Here is a 25,168-nt window from a genome sequence, read left to right on the forward strand (position 1 = left end):
TTAAATGAAGAAATTTTTTTAAAACTATGGACCATGTCCTAATAGTAATTATCTACAACTGGTGTCATCCCAAACTCACTACACAATAGCACTAAAAAATTAGGCCTACATAGCAATGTTTATGCAGATCTTCAGAAAACCACAAAACTAAACACCGCTAAAATAGTCCGAAAGTTCCCAGCAATTGAGAAATGAGTGTGCTTGGCTATATCCATACCTCGGGCTTTACCAGCTTGAGGTGAGAAAAAATAAAAACACAATAATAATAAATAAGTAAGCAATAGATATAGACAACATGAAGAGTCCTTAAGCCTGAGTCCATAGGTTGTGGGAACTTTACAGTGATGAGGCAAGTGAAGATGAGTGAAGTTATCCCCTTTGGTTCACAAGCTGATGCTTGAGGGGTAGTAACTGCTCCTGATCCTGATAGTGTGAGTCCTGAGGTCCCTGTATCTTCTTCCTGATGGCAGCAGCAAGAAGAGAGCATAACCTGGGTGGTGCGGGTCCTTGATGAGGAATGCTGCTTTCTTGTGACAACGTTCCATGTAGATGTGCTTAATGCTAGGGAGGGCTTTACCCCTGATGGACCCATAATTTATAATTAAGGACAGATCTGAAGCAAAGAATTTGCACACATCCTGTAAGGTCATTTACCTGTGATGGACTGGGCTGTGTTCTCTACTTTTTGTAGGATTTTCCATTCAAGGATATTGGTGTTTCCATACAAGGCTGTGATGTAGCCAGACAGTATAGTCTCCACTATGGAAATTTGTTAAAGTTTTAGATATCATGCCGAATCTTTGCCTACTCCGAAGGAAGCAGAGGCACTGCCAATTGCCATACCTTCTTTGTAATTACACTTATGTGTTGGGTCCAGGACAGGTCCTCAGAAATGATAACACTGAAGAGGTGTACAAGATAATGAGAGGCATTGATCATGTGGATAGTCAGGGCTTTTTCCCAGGGCTGAAATGGCTAGCATGAGAGGGCATAGTTTTAAGGTGCTTGGAAGTAGGTACAGAGGAGATGTCAGGGGTAAGTTTTTTACGCAGGGAGTGGTGAGCGCGTGAAACAGGCTGCCAGCAACAGTGGTGGAGGCGGAAATGATAGGGTCTTTTAAGAGGCTCCTGGATGGATACATGGAGCTTAGAAAAATAGAGAGCTATAGGTAAGCTTAGGTAGTTCTAAGGTAAGGACATGTTCGGCACAGCTTTGTGGCCCAAAGGGCCTGTATTGTGCTGTAGGTTTTCTATGTTTCTAATTTAAAGTTGTTGACCCTCTTCACTTCTGATCCCCCATTGAGGAATGGCTCATAGATCTCTGGTTTCCTTCTCCTGATGTCAATAATCAGCTTCTGGTCTTGCTGACGTCGAGAGGTTGTTGTTGTTATTGTTGCACTACCCAGTCAGATTTTCATTCTCCCTCCGACATGCTGATTCTTTACCGCCTTTGATTTTCCTACAACAGTGATGTCGGCAAACTTGAATTCGGCATTGGAATTGTGCTTCGCAACACTGTCATAAGTGTAAAGTGAGTAGAGCAGAGGGCTAAGCACACAGCCTTGTGGTGAACCTGAGGAGATTGTGGAACAGATTTTGTTGCCAATCTGAACTGACTGGGGTCTGCAAGTGATGAAATCAAGGATCCAATTGCACGAGGGATGTATTGAGGTCAAGGTCTTGAAGCTTATTGATTAAATTGAGGGGATGATGGTATTGAATGCCAAGCTGTATAGATAAGGAGCATCCTGATGTTTGCATCTTAGCTGTCTAGATATTTCAGGGTTGAGTGAAGAGCCAGTGAGATGGCACCTGCTGTGGATCAGCTGTACTGGTTGGCAAATTGAGAAGTCACTTCTCAGGCAGGAGTTGAGATGTTTCATGATTAACCTCTCAAAACATTACATCATTCTAGATGTAAGTGCTACTAGACGATAATCATTGAGGCAGTTTACCATGTTCTTCTTAGGCAGTGGTATAATTGAAGCCTGCTTGAAGCAGGTGGCTACCTCAACCTGCCGAAGCGAGAGGTTAAAGATCTCAGTGAGCATTCCAGCCTGTTGATTAATACAGGTCTGTAGCATTCAGCCAGGTGCCCCATCTGGGCCAGGTTCTTGCTATGGGTTCACGCTGCTGAAGGATGCTCACCCATCAGTCTCAGAGACTGAAGTCACATGATCATCATGGGCCTTGGGAGTTTGTGATGGTTTCTCTATGTTTTGACAGTCAAAGCGAGCATAGAATGCGTTAAGCTCATCTGGAAGTGAAGTCCTGTTTTCGCCTACGTGGCTTGATTTTACTATATAAGAGGAGGTAGCATTCACGCTCTGCCACAACGGTCAAGCATCCTTCATTGTTCAGGTTTAGGCAAGAATTCCCACTTTGTCCATGTGGTGGCTTTCCAGAGTTGTACCTGGACCTCTTGTAACTTCCTTGGTTTAATCACAGCTGAACTGTGACTTTCAAATGATAGTTTGTTGTCTTTACTTGTAATTTTGTATTTCCTTTAGACAACTGTGCATCTTTGCAAAGGTTGACTACTTTAATAGATTAAATTAGATCATGTGACCTCAAATCTTGCATTTACCTTGTGATTTGTTTCCTCCCTAAATCTCACAATTTCCTTATTGATCATTTCACCTCTTACTTTTTGTCACGCTGTGGCCAATGTTCAGTTATGGAATCACTTTGTGACAGGAAATGGAGAGCTAGCTTGGAATATGTTACCCACCAGGCTTGTGATGTGGTTTATGGTCTAAAAATGCTGTGTTGCTGCTTTTAATAATATTATCTAGTTGTTGAGAGTGTCTCCCTAAATTCTCAAAAGGAATCGTAAATTGTGTTTGCTGTTTCCTTTTTTTCCTCACAGGATTCATAAATTGGCAATACTGACTCCTGTCACGCACTTTGTTCCTTTCTTCAGCCTTCCATTCCCCAAATACCCAGCCTGAAAATATCTTGCTCTACATTTTAGTGGAATTCGCTTATGTTGCTCATTTTTTAATTTTTGGTATAAGTTCTAGGTATTAGTCAATTTATATATCATATTGTAAACTGCTAATTCTCCTTGTGGAAATTTTCTCCCTTCATTATATATAAATGAAACTTATTCAGATACTAAGTTAGCGCTATATACTGCTTCCATATTGACTACAGAAGGACATTCAGGGTGGTTGTGCAGTATGTATAATACATGCAGCTTGTGAATTAACTCATTCCATTAAATCCATGTTCACACTGAGTAGAACAGCCAGTGGTCCCATTTTTATTTCCCTCATCCCATTTGCTCTGCGGGTTTACGCAATTCTTCAGTAAGCAAAATGAGTGACAAAATTACATTGTTCTAAGTTTTTTGCTTTGTTTCAATTTCAGTCATCATGATGAAAGAACAAGTGTAAAAATGATACATTTCAAATTATTCTCATTATAGCATGGCCTGATGTCACTTGACCTTGGTAAAAAATAATAAGGATACATTGATTGAGAGATTTGTACCACAAGCCTTCTGTGAAGAAAGTTGCATTCTTACTATCCCTGTGATTTACAAGTCTCATCCCACATGGTATATTTTTGGAACACTGCAATCCTGTTGCAATGCACACATCTACTGTATTTCAACTAAAGGATCATTTTACAATACCTTTGCAAACTAAACTAATTCTTGTGTTATGTGTGGAAAGTTTAAATCCCTTGACAAGAAACTTCATGGATGTCGATGAGATCAGCTATTGTCAGATATTCTATTAAGAGCCCTTGAGTAGAAATCATGAGGGATAGATTTGTAAATGAAAAGTAACAACAGTTACTGGAGAACTACTGTAAATACTATAAATGGATGGCTACACACTTTAGGTAGTGAAAAGGTAGATAATACCAGCTACTGATAATTTGCCTTTTTTAACATTGACTTCAATTGTAATTTTAGTCATTACACTAATAATTAGCCCTCTTGTTTGTACGATTATAAATTATATGGTGTTTAGTGACATATAAGTCATTGAATAGCAGAATAGCTTTGATAATATCCACAATCTGTTCAAAAATTTATAGAAAATTTTATGTAAAGGTAAGTTAACATTTGGATTGATTATTTTTATGATGTCTCTTCTGCAGAGTAACTCCTCAGATTAACTTTCCAAAAGTAGTTTCTACACTTATAATTAAATAAAACTGCATTGGAAAATATGGACATTTACGTATTGACCTCAGTATATTTTGTTGTTTTCTGTGTCAGTTACAAATTTAAATAAATGTTTTTATTGGTAAAATATTGTGCATCAAATCCTGATACATAGTTCAGTAAGCCCCATTTGAAAGAATCCTCCAGTCACACCTATAAGAAATATCTCTTGCAACAATAAACAGATGTTATACTTCAGTCTTCTAAACACAAACTGTGTATGTTTTGTGTTTTTACAGTGTTTCTTCGGACTACAGCCAATCTAAGTTAAAGGAATCACAGATGGTGTAGTTTATTAGTTGGATATTTTGGTTGTAAGGAAAAGGGAAATAAATTAGCTTAGTAAACTTGTCCCACGACAAGTTCACATCCTGTTAGACTGTCAAGAGAGCAGTAGGTTAGATCATTCCACTCTCTGAGCTGAAGGAAACAGAATGACAACTAATAACTCCTATGGGAAAATATAGGAAAATGTGGGTAATCATGAAATAAAATAGAGGCAGTTTGAGCTTTATTAACTGAATTCATTATACTTGGCTCTAGCAATATGCTAGAGTTGTATTTCTGATCTTTTGGAATTGTTACAACATAAATATATTTTTATATAAAGACTTTAATATTTTAAAATACTGAAAATATATTTATGCTCTATTCTTGGTTGGTGTGGCTGTAACAAAACCCAATTTCCCTTGGGATCAATAAAGTATATCTATCTATCTATCTATCCAAATAATGCAATCATTGACTTCACCTATTTTTTTGCAGATACGTTTTTCACAGTTAATATTAGAAAGTCTGACTTAAGCAATCAGTAATTAGCAAAACTGATTGAAGGTAATAAACACAAGAGATTCTGCAGATGCTGGAGATCCAGAATAAGGAGTTAATGTTTCTGGCTGAGACCCCTCCATCAGGACTGGAAGGGAAGGGGGAAGAAGCGTGAATAAGAAAGTGGGGAGAGGAGCAAGAGTACAAGTTAGAAGGTGATAGATGAAGCCAGGTGAGAGGGAAGGGAGGTGGATAGGGGAGGGGGGGTTGAAGTGAAATTGAAGTTATTACCCTTTCAAATCTTTACCAAGGTGGTGAGTGTTCATTTTCTGCCAAGTCTACATGAGAAGCATTCAAAATAAAATGATGCATTTTCTAAGGACGAATAATTGCCCTTAATTTTAAAATATGCATTGAATTGAATTGACTCTGTTACTTTCATCATTCACATACGAGTAAAAATCTTTACGTTATCTGTCTGTCTAAATGTGAAATGTGCAATTTATAATAAGTAGTATGTACAACAGGATAGTCAATATAAAATAGAAATACAGTTCATTCAGCTTGAGTTAAGCAGTCTGATGGCCTGGTGGAAGAAGCTGTCCTGGAACTGGTTGGTCCTGGCTTTTATGCTGCGGTACCGTTTCACGGATGGTAGCAGCTGGAACAGTTTGTGGTTGGGGTGACTCAGGTCCTCAATGATCCTTCAGGCTCTTTTTACACACCTGTCTTTGTAAATGTCCTGAATAGTGGGAAGTTCACATCTACAGATGCGCTGGACTGTCCGCACCACTCTCTGCAAAGTCCTGCAATTGAGGGAAGTACAGTTCCCATACCAGGCAGTGATGCAGCCAGTCAGAATGCTCTCAATTGTGCCCTTATAGAAAGTTCTTAGGATTTGGGAGCCCATACCAAACTTCTTCAACTGTGTGAGGTGAAAAAGGCACCATACAGTCGGTATGGACAGACCATGTGAGATCCTTAGTGATGTGTATGCCAAGGAACTTAAAGCTGTTAACCCTCTCAACCCCAGATCCATTGATGATAATAGGGCTAAGCCTGTCTCCATTCCTCCTGTAGTCCACAACCAGCTCCTTTGTGTTCATGCAACATTACGGGAGAGGGAGAATTACCTGGTAGACAAATTATTGTTTCACTAAGCAAAACGCTCTTGTTAGTAAGAATGGGTTACAAAGATTGAATTTTAATCTATCTTCAGTAAAAAAAACATTCGTGTATGTGAAATAGAATTTAGGTAGAATATCTTTTGGTGATTAATATTTAACAAAATATTTCATTTATAGAGAACATTCCAGGATATTTCAATGAATTGTATGCAAGCAAAAATGAAACTTGGTGCTGGGGAATGAATTATGTCAGAAGTTCAGCTTGTGGTTGGTTGAGATCATGAGCTATTGACATCACCCAGTAATAATGTATAGATAGAAGCCAAGACAAATGGCTTCAGGCTTTCCAGTGGCTTCTGGAGGAAATCATAGCCCTTTGATGGTATCTGATGAGCAATGTGACAGCACTGAAGTACTGGAGTGTTCAAAATAAAACAGTGAGTGTGCATGTGCCACTGAGGGGCACCATCTGCAATGAGATGCCCAAGAAGAGATTTCTTGTGAAACTTAAGGGGTAATAGACAAAGCCGAAGCAGAAGTCAAAGGTGAAGATACACTGGGTATGATTGGATGCAATATTATCCAGCATAAGAGGTATTAGAGAAAGAAATTGGAAAATAGATTGAATCCCAAATCAGCTTGGTGATGTGAAGCAAAGAATGAAAGTCAAGTATTTTTCCTTTAATTGGTATTCTTTGACCAAAGTGTATCATGGGTGCAGTGCTCAGACCCTTCTGTTAGTTTTATATTATTTACCTGAGTGTGAATGTTTAGTTCATAAACAACACAAAAATTGGTGATGTTATTGATAGTTGAAAGGATGGTTTCTAGCTATAGGATTATTTTAATGAATCCATGAAATAGCCAAAGCTGTGGCAGGTGAAGTATAGACCATAAGACTTTAACACATACCATAGGAGCAGAATTAGGCCACTCGGCCCATCGGGTTTACCCCACAATTCCATCATGGCTGATATATTATCCCTCTCAATCCCATTCTTCTGCCTTCTCTCCATAACCTTTGACACCCTGACTCAACAAGAACCTGTCAACCTTTGCTTTAAGTATACTCAATAACTTGGCCTCCACAGATGACTGTAGCGATGAATTCCACAGATTCACCACCCACTGGCTAAAGAAATTCCTCCTCAACTCTATTCTAAATGGACGTCCCTCTATTCTGAGGCTGTGCTCTCTGGTCTTAGACTCACCCACTATAGGACACCTCCTTTCTACATCCATTTTGTCTAGGCCTTTCAATATTCAATAGGTTTCAATGAGATCCCCTTGCATTCTTCTAAACTCCAATGAGTACAGGCCCAGAGCTATCAAATGCTCCTCATATGTTAACCCTTTCATTCCTGGAATGATTCTCATGAACCTTCTGTGGATCCTCTCCAATGGCAGCATATCTTTTCTCAGATAGGAGCTCAAAACTGCTTGCAATACTCCAAGTGCACTCTGACCAATGCCTTTAAAGCCTCGACATCATATTCTTGCTCTTATATTCTAGTCTTCTCAAAATAAATGCTAACATTGCATTTACCTTCCTTACCATCAACTCAACCTGCAGGTTAACCTTTACAGAATCTTACACAAGAGCTCTCAGGTCCCATTTCACCTCAGAGTTTTGAATTTTCGCCCCATTTAGAATGCTTTTATTCCTTCTACCAAGGTGCATGATATGATCATACACTATCTTTGTAACATCTGTAAACTTGACCACAGAGCCATTAATTCTGTCATCTAAATTGTTGACATATAACATGAAAAAAAGTGGTCCCAATATCAGTCCTTGCAGAACACCACTTGTCACTGGCAGCCAACCAGAATAGGCCCTCTTTATTCCAACTCTTTGCTTCCAGCCAGTCAGTCAATCTTCTATCCATGCCAGTATCTTTCCTGTAATACCATGGGTTCTTATCATGTGCGGCACCTTGTCGAAGGCCTTCTGAAAATCCAAGTTAGTAATATCCACGTACTCTCCTTTGTCTACCCTGCCTGTTATTTCCTCAAAGATTTCTAACAGATTTGTCAGGCAAGATTTCCCTTAAGGAAACAATGCTGACTTTGGCCTACTTTATTATGTGCTTCCAAGTATGCTGAAACTTCATTCTTAATAATGGGCTCCAACATCTTCTTAACTCCAAAGTCAGGCTAATTGGCCTATAACTTCCTTTTTTCTGCCTCCTTCCCTTCTTATAGAATGGAGTGCTATTTTCAATTTCCTAGTCCTCCAGAACCATTCCAGAATCTAGTGATTCTTGAATGATCATTTCAAATGCCTCCACAAATCTCTTCAGCTACCTCTTTCAGAATTCTGCGGTGTTGTCCATCTGGTTCAGTCCTAGAAAATGTAAGTTCTTTGATTAGGAGAGTAAATTCCTGTGAAGTACTAAGACAACATAGTTAAAAAGACTTCTGGAATGCTTGCCTTCATTAATTGGGGCATTGAATATAAGAGCAAGGAAATTATGGCCCAACTATTTAAATCATAGTTAGGCCAGAGCTGAAGTACTGGTTGCTACATTACAGCAAGGATGTGATTGCACTAGAGAGAGTGCGCTGATGGTTCATCATGGGGTTAGGAGTAAGCATGAGTTCTAACAGGGACACAGACATCCAGACGTGAGGACATGGTCGAGAAGATTAACACAGATGTGCTGTGGTAAAAGTTGAGTCAAAGGCCAGAATTTGAAAGTGTTATTGTGAGTAATGGAGGAGATTCACTTACTGTGGACATAGTGACTAATGTTATCATCTGTTAATGCCACTTTAGTTTTTCAGGATTTGGGCAGCACTTAGGTCTTTCTCTGCCTGACATGTAATTGCAGAGGGATCAAGTCACTGTCCTATGCTGATCACTTGCTGCTTGTAGAGGCAGGGAACATTTTACAATGGTGTCACCATTAACTCTGCATACTGTATGTACGTTATTCAGAAAGTATTCTCAGAAATTGTGAATGACTTTTAAAATATTGCCTTCAATTCCATTTAGACACTTCTGAAAAAATGAATAATCCATCTGAGCATAACATCACAAGAAAAAGAAAGAAGGGAGATGAGACTGGAGAGCCTTCTCTAGTCAAAAAATGCAGAAAGGTAATGCAAGAAATTTGATGAGTCTTTTGGGTGATTTATTATTTGGTGGCAAATTGTTTTACGTATTAAAAATATATTATCTAGTTATGGAGAACTTATGCTGAATACCATTGAAGCTATTGCACATAGATCATGCCAGCAGTCGAAATATTGTTCGCCCTTGATCAAACATGTGCTAACCTGACTAGATTCCTTGAAAATGTCGAAATCACGAACCAATCTTCAATTCCAGGTTTGTTTCTTAAGATTGGAAATAATGTTCAAGGCTGAACTAAGTTAACATTTGTACTTATTGTTGGAAAAGCAAGAGTGCCCCAAACTATCTTAACATTCTTTGGTAATGTGCCCAAATACCACTTGTTTGTTAGAGGTATGCAGCATGGACTGTACTTGAGACCTCAGACACAGAAAAAGGACCAGTAGATTTTATTCTTGTAGAAGATGATGAGAGAACGTACTGAACAGAATGATGGCATTGATCACAAGTTCTTTCAAATAAGGAAATGTAATATGCATATAGACTTATTAAGGGGGAAAAAATCGATTGGAAGTTCCTTTTATATACCAAAGAATTTAGGGCCAGAAATTACATTGCACAGTTAAAGAAAATCAGCATGATAGGTTAGGACTGAACAGAATTTTGCACAAGGAATAATGTCATTTGAAGTAGACCTGATATGGAAATTTTGTGGAAGGAACGAGCAATGCTTAGACATATTCATACTCTTCATTGCCATTTTTAATTAATTATTGGAATCAATGCTGGCATTCCAAATTGTAGGTGGATTAGAGTATGACATGGTAAGCAATCTACAGCAACAGATTGATGTTTAGTATGTTGAAAGATTATTTTCCATGATGAAGATCCCCATGTATGCAGGCTACAACTTCTAATGACGTTGTGACTAACATCAAATTAATTGCTCTTGTGACTCTTGAGCTGCCATTGCTAATGTGAAAAGAATTTCAAGAATAACTTAATAGTTAGTCAGCTTTGAGAAATCCTGAAATTGTCAAAGATGCACATTCTTTCTTGGCTAATCACAAATATTGCCCAATTAGTGCGTGCATCTAATATGCAAATCAAACTGACATTTTGCACAATATTTTCCAATTGAATTAATTTAATAGAACTATGTTTGATGGTTACAAAGTTTATGAGCCTTCTTAAATGAAATAGAATAGGCTGAGGTAATTCTGAAGAACATAGCTAGAGAAATTCACAAGAAAAATTGTAACCCCAGAAATGAAAGGAAATGATTGAATTCATGACTGTCGATAAACAAAACATTATTAATTGCCAAAGCAGTGTTAATTGTTACAGCTAAAGTATATTCTAAAATAAATTACAACCAATTTTATTAAATTGAAATAGTTTTCACATGTTGCATCCATTTTGAGGGCCATTCCTGCTTCTTGATGTGCAGAGGCTTTACTCACTGAGGTCACTCATGAGCCACGACCATGTTGAAAGTATGGGACTGATAGTATTGATTATTCTTCAACCTTCCCCTCTCTGAGGCAGAATGTTCTGTCCTCAGTAAGGGCCTCACCTTTGTCCCCCTGCACCCACACCTCAGTGAGTTCCGTGCCCGCCATGATGCTGAGCTCTTCTTCTGCTGCCTCCGTCTTCGTGCCTGCTGCTTTGGCAAGGACTCTCCACCCCACACCGATGACCCCTTCTCCTGTCTTCAACACTCCTCCTCTTCCTGACATCCTGCTCTGGTCTTCTGCCTGCTCCAGATCTTTTCATTGCCAACTGCCAATGGGACATCAACTGTATTGATGACATCTCTCCAATTCCAACCTCACTCCTTCCAAATGCTCTGCTCTCCACTCCACTGCCTCCGCACCAATCCTAACCTCACCATCAAACCCGCAGATAATGGGGTGCTGTGGTAGTCTGACGGACTGACCTCTCCCTTCCCAAGGCCTGGGTCTTCCTCATACTTACCCCTTGAACAGGACCCCACAAAGGAGCACCAGGCCATTGTGTCCCATACCATCACCGACCTTATTAATTCTAGGGATCTCCCATCTACTGCCACCAACCTCATAGTTCCCTCACCCAACACGTCTCGATTCTACCTCCTACCCAAGTTCCACAAACCTGTCTATCCAGGTAGACCCATTGTTTCTGCTTGTTCTTTCCCACTCTGAACTCTTATCTGCCTACTTTGACTCTGCTTTATCTCTTGGTTTAATCTTTTCCTACCTACATCCATGACACTTACCACGACCTTGACCTCTTCAATGATTTCAAGTTCCCTGGGCCCAATCATCTTATTTTCACTATAGATGTCCAGTCCCTCTACATCTCCATCTCCCACCAGGAAGATGTCAAAGCTCTCCATTTCTTTCTGGGCACCAGACCCAACCAGTTCCCCTCTACCACAACTCTCTTCCTTCTGGCAGAACTTGTCTTCAATCTTAATAATTTCTTCTTTAGCTCCTCCCACTTCCTTCAAACAGAAGGGGTAGCCATGGGTCCCAGCTACGCCTGCCTGTTTGTCAGCTACATAGAACAGTCTATGTTCCAAGTCTTCACTAGCATCACTCTCCAGCGTTTCCTACGCTACGTCGACGACTGCATTGGTGCGGCTTCCTACACGCATGCAGACTGGTCGGCTTCATCAACTTTGCCTCCAACTTCCACCCTGCTCTCAAATACCTGGTCCTTTTCCGACACTTACCCCACTTTCTAACTCTGACTCATCTTTCTTCTCCAGTCCTGCTGAAGGGTCTCGGCCCGAAATGTTGTCTGTACTGTTTTCCATGGATGCTGCCTGACCTGCTGAGTTCCTCCAGCATTTTGTGTGTGTTGCTTGGATTTCTAGCATCTGCAGATTTTCTCTTTGTGGTAGTGATTATGTTTATATTTTACAGCAAACAGATTTTTTTACAGACGTATTAATAGAGGAACAACCTGAAGCATGTCCACCTAAAAAGAAGAAGAGAAAAAAGGTAAGTAAAAGATGAAAATAAATGAGTGTGTATGGAAACACTCAGATCCCTCTGTACATGAGAGTCAGTTCTGCTTATTCAACCTTCTGCTGCTTAAGCCCTGGCAACTCCATCACCCTCTTGGCATCCATATTTGCCATCAGTGTCAGTGACTTCACTTCCATAGTCTTGTATCTTTCTAAGCCTAACATCATCTTCAGAAACTGCTGCTATGGGTCCCTCTCACCCAACTATAATTGTACTTTTTCCCCTTTAATTCTTTATGATTTCCTTGTCATCCAATTCTGTTTACTTCTGTCACAAAGCTTCCTGTGTGAATTCCTTCTCCATTCTTAGCACTGAAGCTTAGCCAATTTGCAGACTAGACTTTCCAGGCCTGTAAGCACAAGGTTGTTATTCCAATCTGACCATTTTGCCCAGTTAAATGCAGTCACCTGTATTATGCACCCATTTCATCCAATGTTTTCCAGCATGTGGGACAGCTCTGAAATTGTGCAGCTTAGCTATCTTAATGAAGCTTTTACATTCCAATAGCTTTGTCTATTCCTAAACCAGCACGTAATGTTTGGAGTTCTCCAGTGGTAGGGCTTGATTCTCCTGCCTACCCTCTGCTTCATTGTTATTATTCATGGGTATTATTAGATTCCAAATCCATATCGACAAGCTTTCCAATAATGCTATTGACCCCAGCCATGGATGCAGAGCATAGTTCTGTAACTGGATAGTTGGAAGACTATTTTTGCTATAAGTAGCCCATCCTTCAAAATATTCTTTAAGCTTCTGTATCTATGGATGTTGTGACATCAAGGTGAGCCAACAGCAGTTTCTCTTTTTCTGGGCAAGTCCCTCCATTTACTTGTCAAATTAAGAACTTTAAGAACTAATGTGGGGAGCATTGCCATGCATCCTCTTGTTTGAGAGACATAATTTATTTAATTGTGATTTCCAAACTTGTCATCTCAAAATGTTTGCTATATTAGGAATGAGGCTGGGGGTGATCAATGTAGTCTTTAATTGCGCTTTTCCAAAGTTGGTAATTTTAATTTGTGTTGTTTGTAAACATAGAAGATCTCGGATGTTCTTGCAAAATCTGCTCCAACACCTGCTACCCCTGCTGATTTGCAGAAAGTGATCACCCAGTACTTCCAAAGTGAACGTTCAGTAATAGAACTTGAGGAGCTGAAAATACCAGGTATGGAAAACATCTCCTTAAGCATAAAATAACACTTTCACCCATTGAAGACCATTATTTCTGCAAAAAGAGGAACTTAACTTTTGATGACCTAGTCAGGACATGTTTCAAATATTCAACATGAAATGGATTCCTTTGAATGTACTGTACTTCCTACCTTCAGCAGCCAGAAACTGGACTAATGTCATGAATATTAGTACCCACTGAAGATCATATTTTTTATTCATAACATTTTCTTAAGCCACTTTATGTATAGGAACTTGAAAACATTATAAGTTGGAGCTGTATTATTCCATATGGTTTCTCAAGCATGCTATTTAATAATATTGTGGCTGATCAAATCTTAGCCTTCTGCCAATTCCCCATTACTCTCAACTCTGCTATAGTCCATAAAGCTGTCTTTCTCAGTACTGAATAAATTCTGTGACTCAGTCTCCGTGAAAGATGTCAAAGATGACCCTCTGAGACAAGTTCTCTGCTTTAAATAGGTGATTCCTTACTCCGACACTTCAAATTATAGATTCTTCTGTGAAATAACATCCTCTCAGCATCTTCCCTGTAGAATCTTTTATATTTCAATAACATTACCTCTCTTTAAATGTGAAGACCTAAACCATTCTCAGTACTCTAGGTGCCGTCTCGTCATGTGCAGTTCTTGTAAGACCTGCTTCTCTTCTGTCCTCCTTTTGCAATAAAAATCTACATTACATTTGTGTTTCTGTTTTGTATGTGCACGCTGACTTTGCGTTTTGTGTAAAAAGACACCAAGATCCCTCTGTACAGCAGCATTGCGTGATCTTTGCCTTTGCTGTTTACTCTACCAATAGGATGACCTCCCAATTTCCCACGCACACCTCATCTGCCAAGTTTCTCCTCATTCATTCATCTATTCCCTTTGGAGATTCTTTGTGGAGTTACAACTTGCTTTCCGTGTGTCTTTAGTTCACCTGCAATTCCAGTTGCAACTGCAGAACCGGCCAAAATTATGGATTCCTGCCTGAGCCCACACTGTGTGGACTCCTGTCTGGTTTGGTTCCAATCCCTACTGTGGACCCTGGTTCTGGCCCACACTTGCCAAAATTCTAAAAGGACTTGTATCCACAGGTACCTGATCATACTCTGCTAATGCTTGCTCTGAAAGTACAATTTGAAGTGAAACAGTAGGTAAATCTTGCAAGTGGGCAGATCTACGAATAACGAGTGAGTGGAAAACAGGGACGTGGTTCAATAGTATTCTCTGTGGTGCTTTATCAAATGCTTTTTGTTATTCCAAATCCACTACATCCATATGTTCCCTTTTATTAATGCTGTTTGTTTTGTTTTCAAACAAATCCATTACAGCAATTTCCCTTTCACTAACCCATTATAATTGATTACTGTTTTGTGTTTTTTTTCTCATTTGTATATTTTTTTTACTACTGCTTCCTTAACAAAAGATTCCAGCATTTTCTCAAACAGGTGTTAGACAAATGAGCCTATAATTTCCCTTTTTTCCCCCTTTTTCATTATTTGAATAGGTCATTACGTTTGTGATTTCCGATCCACAGGATGGTTCCAGAATTTAGTAACAAACCAGAGCATCCATCATGTCTGCAGCCATTTCTTTCTAAGATCCCTTGATGTAGAGCATGTAGTCATGGGAACTTGTTATGCTAGATATTTACCTGGTACTGTTTTTCAGTAATAATTAATTTAGTAACTTCTTGCCTTTTGCCCTTTGGTTTCCAACCAATGTATTTTGCTATAAAGCAGGTTAAGAACAAGTCCCTGACATTTCTGTTATTTAATGCCCAATCTCATCATTAACTTCTTTAATTAGTCATAGATGGATCATCCTCATGTAAAGTCTTTATTGTTCATCTGTAGTTTATTCAGAATTATGAAATATTTCCTTAAATGTCAGTGTCTGCTGATTTGTGATTTTACTTTTTACTCTGTATTCCCACTTCACTATTGCTAACTCTACTTTTCTTTCTTGATCTAAGTTCAAGGCAAAGTTTCGTTTCAAAGTCTCCAATTGTGAAACGTACCGTAAAACCTTATAAATTTCACTGAATGCATTGCTGGTTCTTGTAATCTCTCTTTGTATTTTGGAGTTCCAATACAATTCTGGTAACACCATTCTCTCCTTGTGGGGTTGTAACTTTTTACAAATAAAAATGGCGGAGGTGTTTTATGTTTTTAGCGACTCATTTATTGTACTCCAAACACTAAACACAAAGTGCAGTGAAAGTACGTCATCACATTAGACCAGCCCCTTAAAGTGAATCCCAAATCAATGTCGATATTATGTGATTTTTTTAAAAAGTTCAGGTTTATTTTGTTAGTCATGATGCTTTTATTTCTGTTGTTTTTTTAGATTCTTGCTTTCTTAAGAGCAATGATCTCACGCATACTGCATCCTCCTATCTTAAGCAAGGTAAGTCGGTTATTGCGCTATAAATTTCTGTACATTGTACCACAAGTTCAGTCAATTTATTTTTTTCTCATCTGCATTCTTGTTATTACCTGAGAACTTGAAATCAGTTTGAGAAAATATAGTCTTCTGTTACAGAACAAGCAGAATGGCGGAGATCAAAGTGTCCAAAGCAACACAATGGAAAAACATTACCACATTGACTAATATTTATGTCTTCAGCAATTAGGAATTTTTCAGAAGTACGCTAACTGGTTGATAAGAGAAGTGTAGAAATAACATTAGGTCATTCAGTGAAATGATGTTGGACAGTGACTCTTCAAATACTAACATTTCCCACATGCATTAATACAGTTAACTATATTTATTAATTTATTAATTTCAGATTAAAAGTTAACAATTAACCACCATTTCAGGTGTGTTCGGTATTTTTAGTACATGGTGTCCTGCATTTTTAGTACATGGTGTCATAGCATTTGTCTTGAGAAAGGCTTCCCTTTCAAGAACATCTAATATGTCCTTTCTTCAGAAAATGGGCCTTCCCTTCCACTACTATTGATGCTTCCCCCACCCACATTTCTTCCATTTCCCACTTATCTGCCCTCTTCGCCCCACTGCCCCTGCAACATGTAAGGGATAGTGTTCCCCTTGTCATCACCTATCATCCTAAGAGACTCTGTATTAAACACATCACTCTCCACAACTTGCACCATTTTCAACTGGGTCCTGCCACCAGGCACATCTTTACCCTCACCGTCCCCCTCCATCCTTTCCATTTTCCAAAGGGATCACTCTCTACATGACTTCCCTTGTCCACTCATCCCAGCCCACAGATCTCCCTCCTGGCACTTATTCCTGGAAGTATGACAAGTGCTACACCTGCCTCCTCACCACCATTCATTGCCCAAAACAATCCTTACAAGGTGAGGCAGTCTGGCAGAGTCATTTATTGAAATCAGTTCTCTCACGGTGGCCTTCTCTACATTACTGAGACCTGACACAAACTGGGGGACCCATTCATCGAGAACTTTAATCTGTCTGCAAGAGTAGCCAGGATCTTTCGATGGCCACCCATTTCAACTTAGTTTCTCATTCTCACACTAACATGTCTGTCCATGGCCTCCTCTATTGCCAGGATGAAGCCAAGTGCAGACATCTCCTATCCTATCTGGGCAGCCTTGAACCTGATGGCATGAACATTGGTTTCCCTAACATCTGGTAACCTCTCTGTTTTACCCTCATATTTGTTTGTTTCTACCATTCTGGTGACACTATCATCTTTCTTTTTCCCTGCCCTCAGGACTTGCCCATCACCTCCTAAGGTTCCCCAGCTCCGTCCCTGGTCCACTGTCCTCTCTAATCAGATTCCTTCTTCTTCAACCCTTTACCTTTTCCACCTTTCTGCTCCCAGCTTTTCGCATCATCCCACCCATCTACCTTTCCACCCCACCTGGTCTCACCCGTCACCTGCCAGCTTATACCCCCCTCCCTCCATGCACCTTCTTATTCTGGCTTAGAAACATAGAAAACCTACAGCACAATACAGGCCCTTCGGCCCACAAAGTTGTGCCAAACATGTCCCTACCTTAGAAATTACCTAGGGTTACCCATAGCCCTCTATTTTTCTAACTCCATGTACCTATCCAAAGGTCTCTTAAAAGATCCTATCGTATCCGCCTCCACCACCGTTGCCAGCAGCCCATTCCACGCACTCACCACTCTCTGCGTAAAAAACTTACCCCTGACATCTCCTCTGTACCTACTCCCAAGCAGCTTAAACCTGTGCCCTCTTGTCGCAGCCATTTCAGCCCTGGGGGAAAAGCCTCTGACTATCCACATGATCAATGCCTGTCATCATCTTGTACACCTCTATCAGGTCACCTCTCACCCTCCGTCGCTCCAAGGAGAAAAGGCCGAGTTCACTCAACCTGTTTTCATATGGCTTGCTCCCCAATCCAGGCAACATCCTTGTAAATCTCCTCTACACCCTTTCTATGGTTTCCACATCCTTCTTGTAGGGAGGTGACCAGGACTGAGCATAGTACTCCAAGTGGGGTCTGACCAGGATCCTATATAGCTGCAACATTGCCTCTCGGCTCCCAAATTCAATTCCACGATTGATGAAGGCCAATACACTGTATGCCTTCTTAACCGCAGAGTCAACCTGCACAGCTGCTTTGAGTGTCCTGTGGACTCAGACCCCAAAATCCCTCTGATCCTCCACACTGCCAAGAGTCTTACCATTAATACTATATTCTGCCATCATATTTGACCTACCAAAATGAACCACCTCACATTTGACTGGGTTGACCTCCACCTGCCACTTCTCAGCCCAGTTTTGCATCCTATCAATGTCCCTCTGTAACCTCTGACAGCCCTCCACACTATCCACAACACCTCCAACCTTTGTGTCATCAGCAAACTTAGTAACCCATCCCTCCACTTCCTTATCCAGGTCATTTATAAAAATCATGAAGAGTAAGGGTCTCAGAACAGATCCCTGAGGCACACCAGTGGTCACCGATCTCCATGCAGAATATAGCCCGTCTACAACTACTCTTTGCCTTCTGTGGGCAAGCCAGTTCTGGCTTCTGTCCCGTTCCTTTCCAGTCCTTGTTAAGGACCTTAACTTGTAATGTCAACTGTTTATTTCTTTTAATTAGATGCTGCATGAACCTGCTGAGTTCCTCCAGCATTTCATTTGTGTTACACAGACTTGTATCTTCTAGTTCTGACCCTTTAGTTAATAGGACCAGTTTCTCTATACATTATGCATTTCCCTGGAGTGTATTTAACTTCCTTAACATATCAGTTATCCATGTTAAGATCAGAAATATTTTCTGCCATCCTGTCTCTCCTCCATTATCCTGTTCAATGACATAACCTTTGCAATTCTGCTTGCATCTCTCTAATGAAAGCTGGAAGATTGCTACCGAAAGCTTCATTTCCTAACCTAATAGCAATTGTCTGTGGAGAGCTCTGTATAGTTTATACTTGTTGAAAATGTCAAAACATCTGCCCGTGTACTAGGTTAGCACAATGTCAATTCCCTTATAGTGTCATCGAGTAATACAGCATGGAAACAGACCCTTCAGCTGGTCATTGTCTTGTGGTTCCAGTCGCCCATGTTCAGCCTGTAACCCTCCAGGCCCCTCTCCTCCATGTACTGTAACTATTCAAATTGTTCTTGAAAGCCCCACTTCTAGTCTCCTCAACCATTTCTCTGACAGCTCATTCCAGGTACTCAGTACGCTCTTGGTAAAGAAGTTACCTCTCATACCATGGTAAGACTTACAGTAAATGGCAGGGCAGTGAGGAGTGCAGTGGAACAGAAGCATCTGGGAATAATTTGGCATATTGACTGTAATAAATCAGGGCAGCGAGTACAGGAGTTGGGATGTTATGCTGAATTTGTGTAAGACATTAGTGAGGCTGAATTTGTGCAGTTCGGGTCAAATTGAAAAAGAGCAGAGAAAATTTACAAAGATGTTGCTGGGACTTGAGGAGCAGAATATAGGAAAGGTTGAATAGGTTAGGACTTTATTCACCTGAGCAAAGGAGAATGAGAGAAGATCTTAAAGAGGCATACAAATTTATGAGGGTTATGCGTGCAGGCTTTCTTCCATCAGGTTGGGTGAGACTAGAACTAGAAGTCATGGATATAGGTTGAAAGGTGAAGTATTTAAGAGGAATCGAGTGGGAACTTCTTCACTCGGGTTGGTGCAACTGTGGAACAAGCTGTCATTGAAACTAATAGATGCAGGTTCAGTTGTGTCTCAGATATTAATAATATGCTGCCATTTGTTGCCTTCTGGTGATGTCTCCTATTTTCAACCCCAATTAAGAAAATATTTATAACAATAGGTGTAACTATTTATGTAGAGATTTTTTTTTATGAGTGAAGCTTAACATGAGATTTTATAGAAAGAGTCGTATGAAAATATTTGTTCTGCTCGGGTCATTTTTTAGCATTTAACATGCTGGAAAGTTTCTAAGCCTCAATTTGTCATTGTCTTCTCTTGGGAAAAGCAGATGCCCTGTTTGCAAGCTCCAAATGCTGAATTTCTGAGGCGACAAGAGCAATAAACAACCTCAAAAGATGTTGTTTTTCCCTGAATGTCCATTGGACTGAAGTCATTGCTTGGTTATTAATAAGGGTTGCAGCTGTCATCTATTGTACACTGCTCAGCATAGACCCAGATTTATTTGAAACAATTCAACAACATTGCCATGGTTTTAAATTGAGTTGTATTTTTGTCTACAAGTTTTGCTAATGTAAGAAAGATCAAAAATACCATTGCTCTGACATCTGGGTACTGTTGCTGTGTAAATTGAGACTTGGAATAAATGTTTGCTGTTCTACTTTGTGGTTGAAATGAACACAAGTATGAAGGCTACTGATGTTCACAGCATCTTAAAATGCTGAATGCTTTCTCACGTATGTTACTTTGAATTAGGAAATTTTGGATTGCTTTAAGTAATGTACCTAAATTATTAGTAGGATTCAATAGTTTCAATCAATAGGTACATTTAATGTCAGAGAAATGTATACAATATACATCCTGAAATTCTTTTTTTCGCAAACATCCGCGAAAACAGGAGTGCCACAAAGAATGAGTGACAGTTAAAACGTTAGAACCACAAAGAACCCCCCAGCTCCTCCTCCCACGCGTAAGCAGCAGCAAAGCAATGACCACCCACCAACAGAAAAAAGCATCGCCCACCCCCCCACTGAGCACTCAAGTGTGCAGCAAAGCATCAATAAAGACACAGACTTGCAGTACCCCAAAGTCTACTCTTTCTCTGGGTAGTTCAACGTACCACAGGCGCGCGCGCATGCGCGCTCTCTCTCTCTCTCTCTCTCTCTACCTCTCTATCTATCTCTCTCTATCTCTCTATCTATCTCCTGAATAAGGGAAAAAGAGGTGTCCCCGTTTCACAGCGAGATTTATGATGTTAAAAGTCTGTTGTGTCACTTTCTCCGAGCCCTGTGCCCAAAGAACTTGGGTCTCCGGGCACACAGCCAGCAGCCAGCTCGCTGCTTTCGATCTTCCATATACTCCCATGAACATCAGGCGGCAGCACCAGCCTTGAATCGGCCCGCCTCCAGAGCCACAAAAATCTGACACCCTGAAGGCACGCTAGTCTTCCAGGCTGCGTCCTTGGCATATCGAAAGCGGCCGGTCGTAAGGCTCTTAGAGTTGGTCCTATTCCCGCAAAGAACCGAAGTCAGCGTGTAACTCCAGGTCAGGGTCTTCAAAAGAACCTTGAAAGGGGAAAAAACAGATATCAACGATAGAAGTAGAGCTGTTCCAGAAAACGCAAGCAAAGTTAGGCGCCATCGTCTCCTAAGCTCCACGCTCTGTTCAAATGTAATGTGACAAATAAGTGACAAAAGTTGATTTGAGGCCTTAACTATTTTTAGAATTTTCTCATGGAGCACAGAAACAGGCCCCTTTGCTCCACCTAGTCACAACTGTTATTCTGTCTAGTTCCATCAATCCAGACTCAGACCACAGCCCTCCATATCCCTTCCATTCATGTACTTCTCTAAACTTCCCTTAAATGTTATAATCAAACTCACATGCACCACTTCCATGGGTAGCTCATTCCACACTTGCACCACCTTCTGAATGAAGAAGTCCTTCCTCAGGTTCTCCTTAAGTACTTCACCTATCACCCTTAACCTATGACCTCTAGTTTTAGTTGCACCCAACCTTAGTGGAAAAATCCTGCTTGCATTAACCCTATCTGTACCCCTCATAATTATGTATAGCTCTATCAAATTTCCACTCATTCTCCTATGCTCCAGGGAATGAAGTCCTAATTAAGAAAAAGTAAATTTTTAAGCATATGTTATAGTACTGCATTTTTGTTTGGGATTTAAACAAGCTATGGATACATCTTCCCATGTTTTATGAGTTTGACAAGTGTCCTCGGCAAGCAATTTATAGAGCATGTTGATACGTATTTGTTTCCTTCTAGTTTGCCCCAAGTGGGTGAAGTTGTCCAAGAACCACACCCAGAATAAATCTGTGCTGATGTTGATAATATGCAGCTCTGCCCTCCGAGCGCTCGAAATGATCAGGTAAAGGTAGACATCTATTGACCTTTGGGCATCCAAAGCACTTCACAGATTGACTAATTATACATGTTTGCCTGAACTGCGGCATGCTCTTTTTATCAAAGTTCTGCTAATATTAATGATATGTTAATCTTTCTTGATGGTATTGAGTGAGAAATAAACCTTAGCAGAGACTGAGGGAGGGCTGCAATGTTCCTCTTCAATCTTCACTAAGAGCACTACAGAGCACTATGTCTCACTCAGAAAAGAGCTCATTCACAACAATATCATATAGTTGTATTGAATAAAAATGCCAGCCAACAATACAGTCCTCATTCTGCAATAATGTTTACCTTAAGCTCTTCTAATTCAGCGGCACAAGTGTAACCGCTGAGCTTAGGTTTTACAAACTACACTTAAAAGTTTTTCTGTTTCTTCCTTGAAAGTCCAATCCAATTCTCCTGTAATGTCAATTACTTATAATACATATAAAATTAAAGTTAACAGCTAATATTTGTTTTTTTTTACTGTCAACTCTTCATGAATACCTGATGGCTTACAAAAGCAGATTAAATTCCATATGATTCTTTATTCACTACTGTAAGAGTTACCTTGACAAGATGGAGTCTAATTGCATGTCTGGAGATTGTGACTTAATGGTGGCATTTAGATGAGTTTTGAAGCTAATTTTGCTCTCGGAGTTACTGCTTCACTCCTGTTGAAACAGTGACCCTCTTGTTTCACTAGTACCGTCAGGCAGAGGATGCAGTAGTCTTGGGTACTATGCCACCAGGTTCATGAACAGTTGTTGCCCTAAAACCGTTGGGCTCCTGGACTGTCATGGATGGCTTCAATAACCTCAGCACTGAACTAACTACACAGCCTGTAGACGGACGTTCAGGGAATCTGCCTTCGTTACGTATGGATTTTCATGGATTCTGTTGTACTGCTTTACTTTCCTGTGGGTGCCCACAAGAAAATGAATCTCAAGGTTGTATACAAACTTTGATAAATAAATTCAATTGGAACTTTGTTGCCCATATGTTGAGTACAACAAAAAAATTCTTGGCCCTAGTTTCTTCTTAAATATGAGCCAAATTTTGCTGCATATGCTTTTTTGCCCCACCTACCAGTACTTATAACACAAATAACCAAGTGTCCTGCTCTTAGGTTATCAGAGAACTTTGCTGAATGAAAATCTCTTGGATCTGCCAGGGCCCCATGACATCATAGGGTCACACAAGTAGATGAGAACAGGCTGTGTCCACAAAACAGCTGTGAGAAACATTGACAGAAGGGCGAAGTTATACCCCTAACATTTTTGTCAAACCAACCAACTTTTTACAGTGTTTCAGATATGCACTGTTAAATAACTTTAAAAAAACACAGGAATCATATGGTATTTAAAATTCTACTTTGCCCACTTATTACCTTTGTACCCCACGGCCATTCAAATAAAATAGAACATAGAATAGTATAGTACAGCACAGTACAGGCCTTTCAGCCCAGATTGTTGTGCCGACCCTCAAACCCTGCCTCCCATATAACCCCCCACCTTAAATTCCTCCATATACCTGTCTAGTAGTCTCTTAAATTTCTCTAGTGTATCTGCCTCCACCACTGACTCAGGCAGTGTATTCCATGCACCAACCACTCTCTGAGTAAAAAACCTTCTTCTAATATGCCCCTTGAACTTCCCACCCCTTACCTTAAAGCCATGTCCTCTTGTACTGAGCAGTGGTGCCCTGGGGAAGAGATGCTGGCTATCCACTCTATCTATTCCTCTTAATATCTTGTATACCTCTATCATGTCTCCTCTCATCCTCCTTCTCTTTAAAGAGTAAAGCCCTTGCTCCTTTAATCTCTGATCATAATCCATACTCTCTAAACCAGGCAGCATCCTGGTAAACCTCCTCTGTACCCTTTCCAATGCTTCTACATCTCGCCTATAGTGAGGTGACCAGAATTGGACAAAGTACTCCAAGTGTGGCGTAACCAGAGTTTTATAGAGCTGCATCATTACCTCGCGACTCTTAAACTCTATCCCTCGACTTATGAAAGCTAACACCCCATAAGCTTTCTTAACTACCCTATCCACCTATGAGGCAACTTTCAGGAATAGCTTCCAGATCCTGTGTCCAGTTGGAACAGCTGCAGGTTCTGCAAGTAGGTTTTATAAATATTAGAGAATTCCAGAAGGATCATCACATAACTGCTGAGTCATCAATTCATACAGCACAGAGACAGGCCCTGTGGCCTACTGTGACCATGCCCACATCAGGTACTCATCCATACTAATGCCACCTACTAGCATTTGGTCCGTTGGCTTCCATGCCATGACACTTCAGGTCCACACCTTGATACTGCTCTTCGATCTAATGAAAAATTCTTCCTCAGATCCCCTATAAACCTGATGTGGCATTGACTAAACTTATGCCCTTTGGTTTGAAACGCCTCTTCTAATATTCTTTATCATAATATCCAGCATTCCTGTACGCTAGACAAAATCACATGGCTTTCAACAAGGCTTTTAAAAACAAGCTTTAACATATTTAAGGTAGGGAGACATTGACTATAATAGTTATATCTTCTTTGTTTTTGTAGGCTGATCTCAGCTTTTAAAGGCAACTGTAAAACTTTAAAATTGTTTGCTAAGCATATAAAGGTAAGAATGAATATCATTATCTCATTGAAGTGATAGAAATTCTAATAGAATGATGAATGTCCATTTTACTTTATTTCAGAACCTGACTGTAAGCTAGTAAAATAATTGCTTTTCCTTTGCATCTTATAACCATTTGGAAGCTTAAGCTTACTTTTAACGAAATATAAATTGAACTGTGTTCTCACAGAGATTTTCTGCTCTCCGTTTTTAATTATGGATCGGCCAATTTTGTTGCTAAAGAGCACTGAACAGACAAACTAGTCTGCCTGTCCCAATCAGCTAAAAATAAACAAGGATACCAAGACTTTAATCTCTATTTGATTTATCTCTTTGATCTATTTTCTCTCCAAAAGTTTGTATTTGATTATACAGATGTCTCAGATACTCCAGTTGTCACAGGAAATCTGGGAAATTTTCATGGTAATATCTTTCTCACTTTTCAAAAGAAAATAAAACTAATGGCTAGTAATATTGAAAATATTATTAAAACATTACTTGACAGAATGTGAGAGAAATTAGTTCCAGTTGTGATAGACTGGTTAATTTTAAGACATTTCTGTGTCTCTAAAATCTCCCAAAATGATGGTAACCAAAGATTCAGGAACAGAAATGGGCCATTCGGCCCATCCAGTCTGCTCCACCATTCAATCATGGGCTGATCCAATTTTTCCAGTCATCCCCACTCCCCTGC

The 25,168-nt window shown here is 40.0% G+C and overlaps 1 protein-coding gene across 17 annotated transcripts in view; it reads left to right on the forward strand.

Moving 5' to 3' along the window:
* The window catches only part of cmss1 (cms1 ribosomal small subunit homolog), a 291,722-nt gene that overhangs the window by 259,823 nt on the left and 6,731 nt on the right, over positions 1-25,168 (forward strand). For 16 of the 17 annotated variants that reach the window (XM_072260140.1, XM_072260141.1, XM_072260136.1 and 13 more), the window contains 6 exons: positions 9,073-9,176; positions 12,063-12,140; positions 13,206-13,332; positions 15,692-15,751; positions 21,734-21,836; positions 24,417-24,477. In XM_072260140.1, coding sequence (XP_072116241.1) covers positions 9,073-9,176; positions 12,063-12,140; positions 13,206-13,332; positions 15,692-15,751; positions 21,734-21,836; positions 24,417-24,477 — 533 coding nt within the window. Of the gene's footprint in view, positions 1-5,070; positions 5,180-9,072; positions 9,177-12,062; positions 12,141-13,205; positions 13,333-15,691; positions 15,752-21,733; positions 21,837-24,416; positions 24,478-25,168 lie in introns of those variants that run through there. The other variant, XM_072260150.1, reaches the window with a different exon arrangement.

Source organism: Mobula birostris, chromosome 6 (genome assembly GCF_030028105.1).
Source record: "Mobula birostris isolate sMobBir1 chromosome 6, sMobBir1.hap1, whole genome shotgun sequence".
NCBI classification, from domain to species: Eukaryota; Metazoa; Chordata; class Chondrichthyes; order Myliobatiformes; family Myliobatidae; genus Mobula; species Mobula birostris.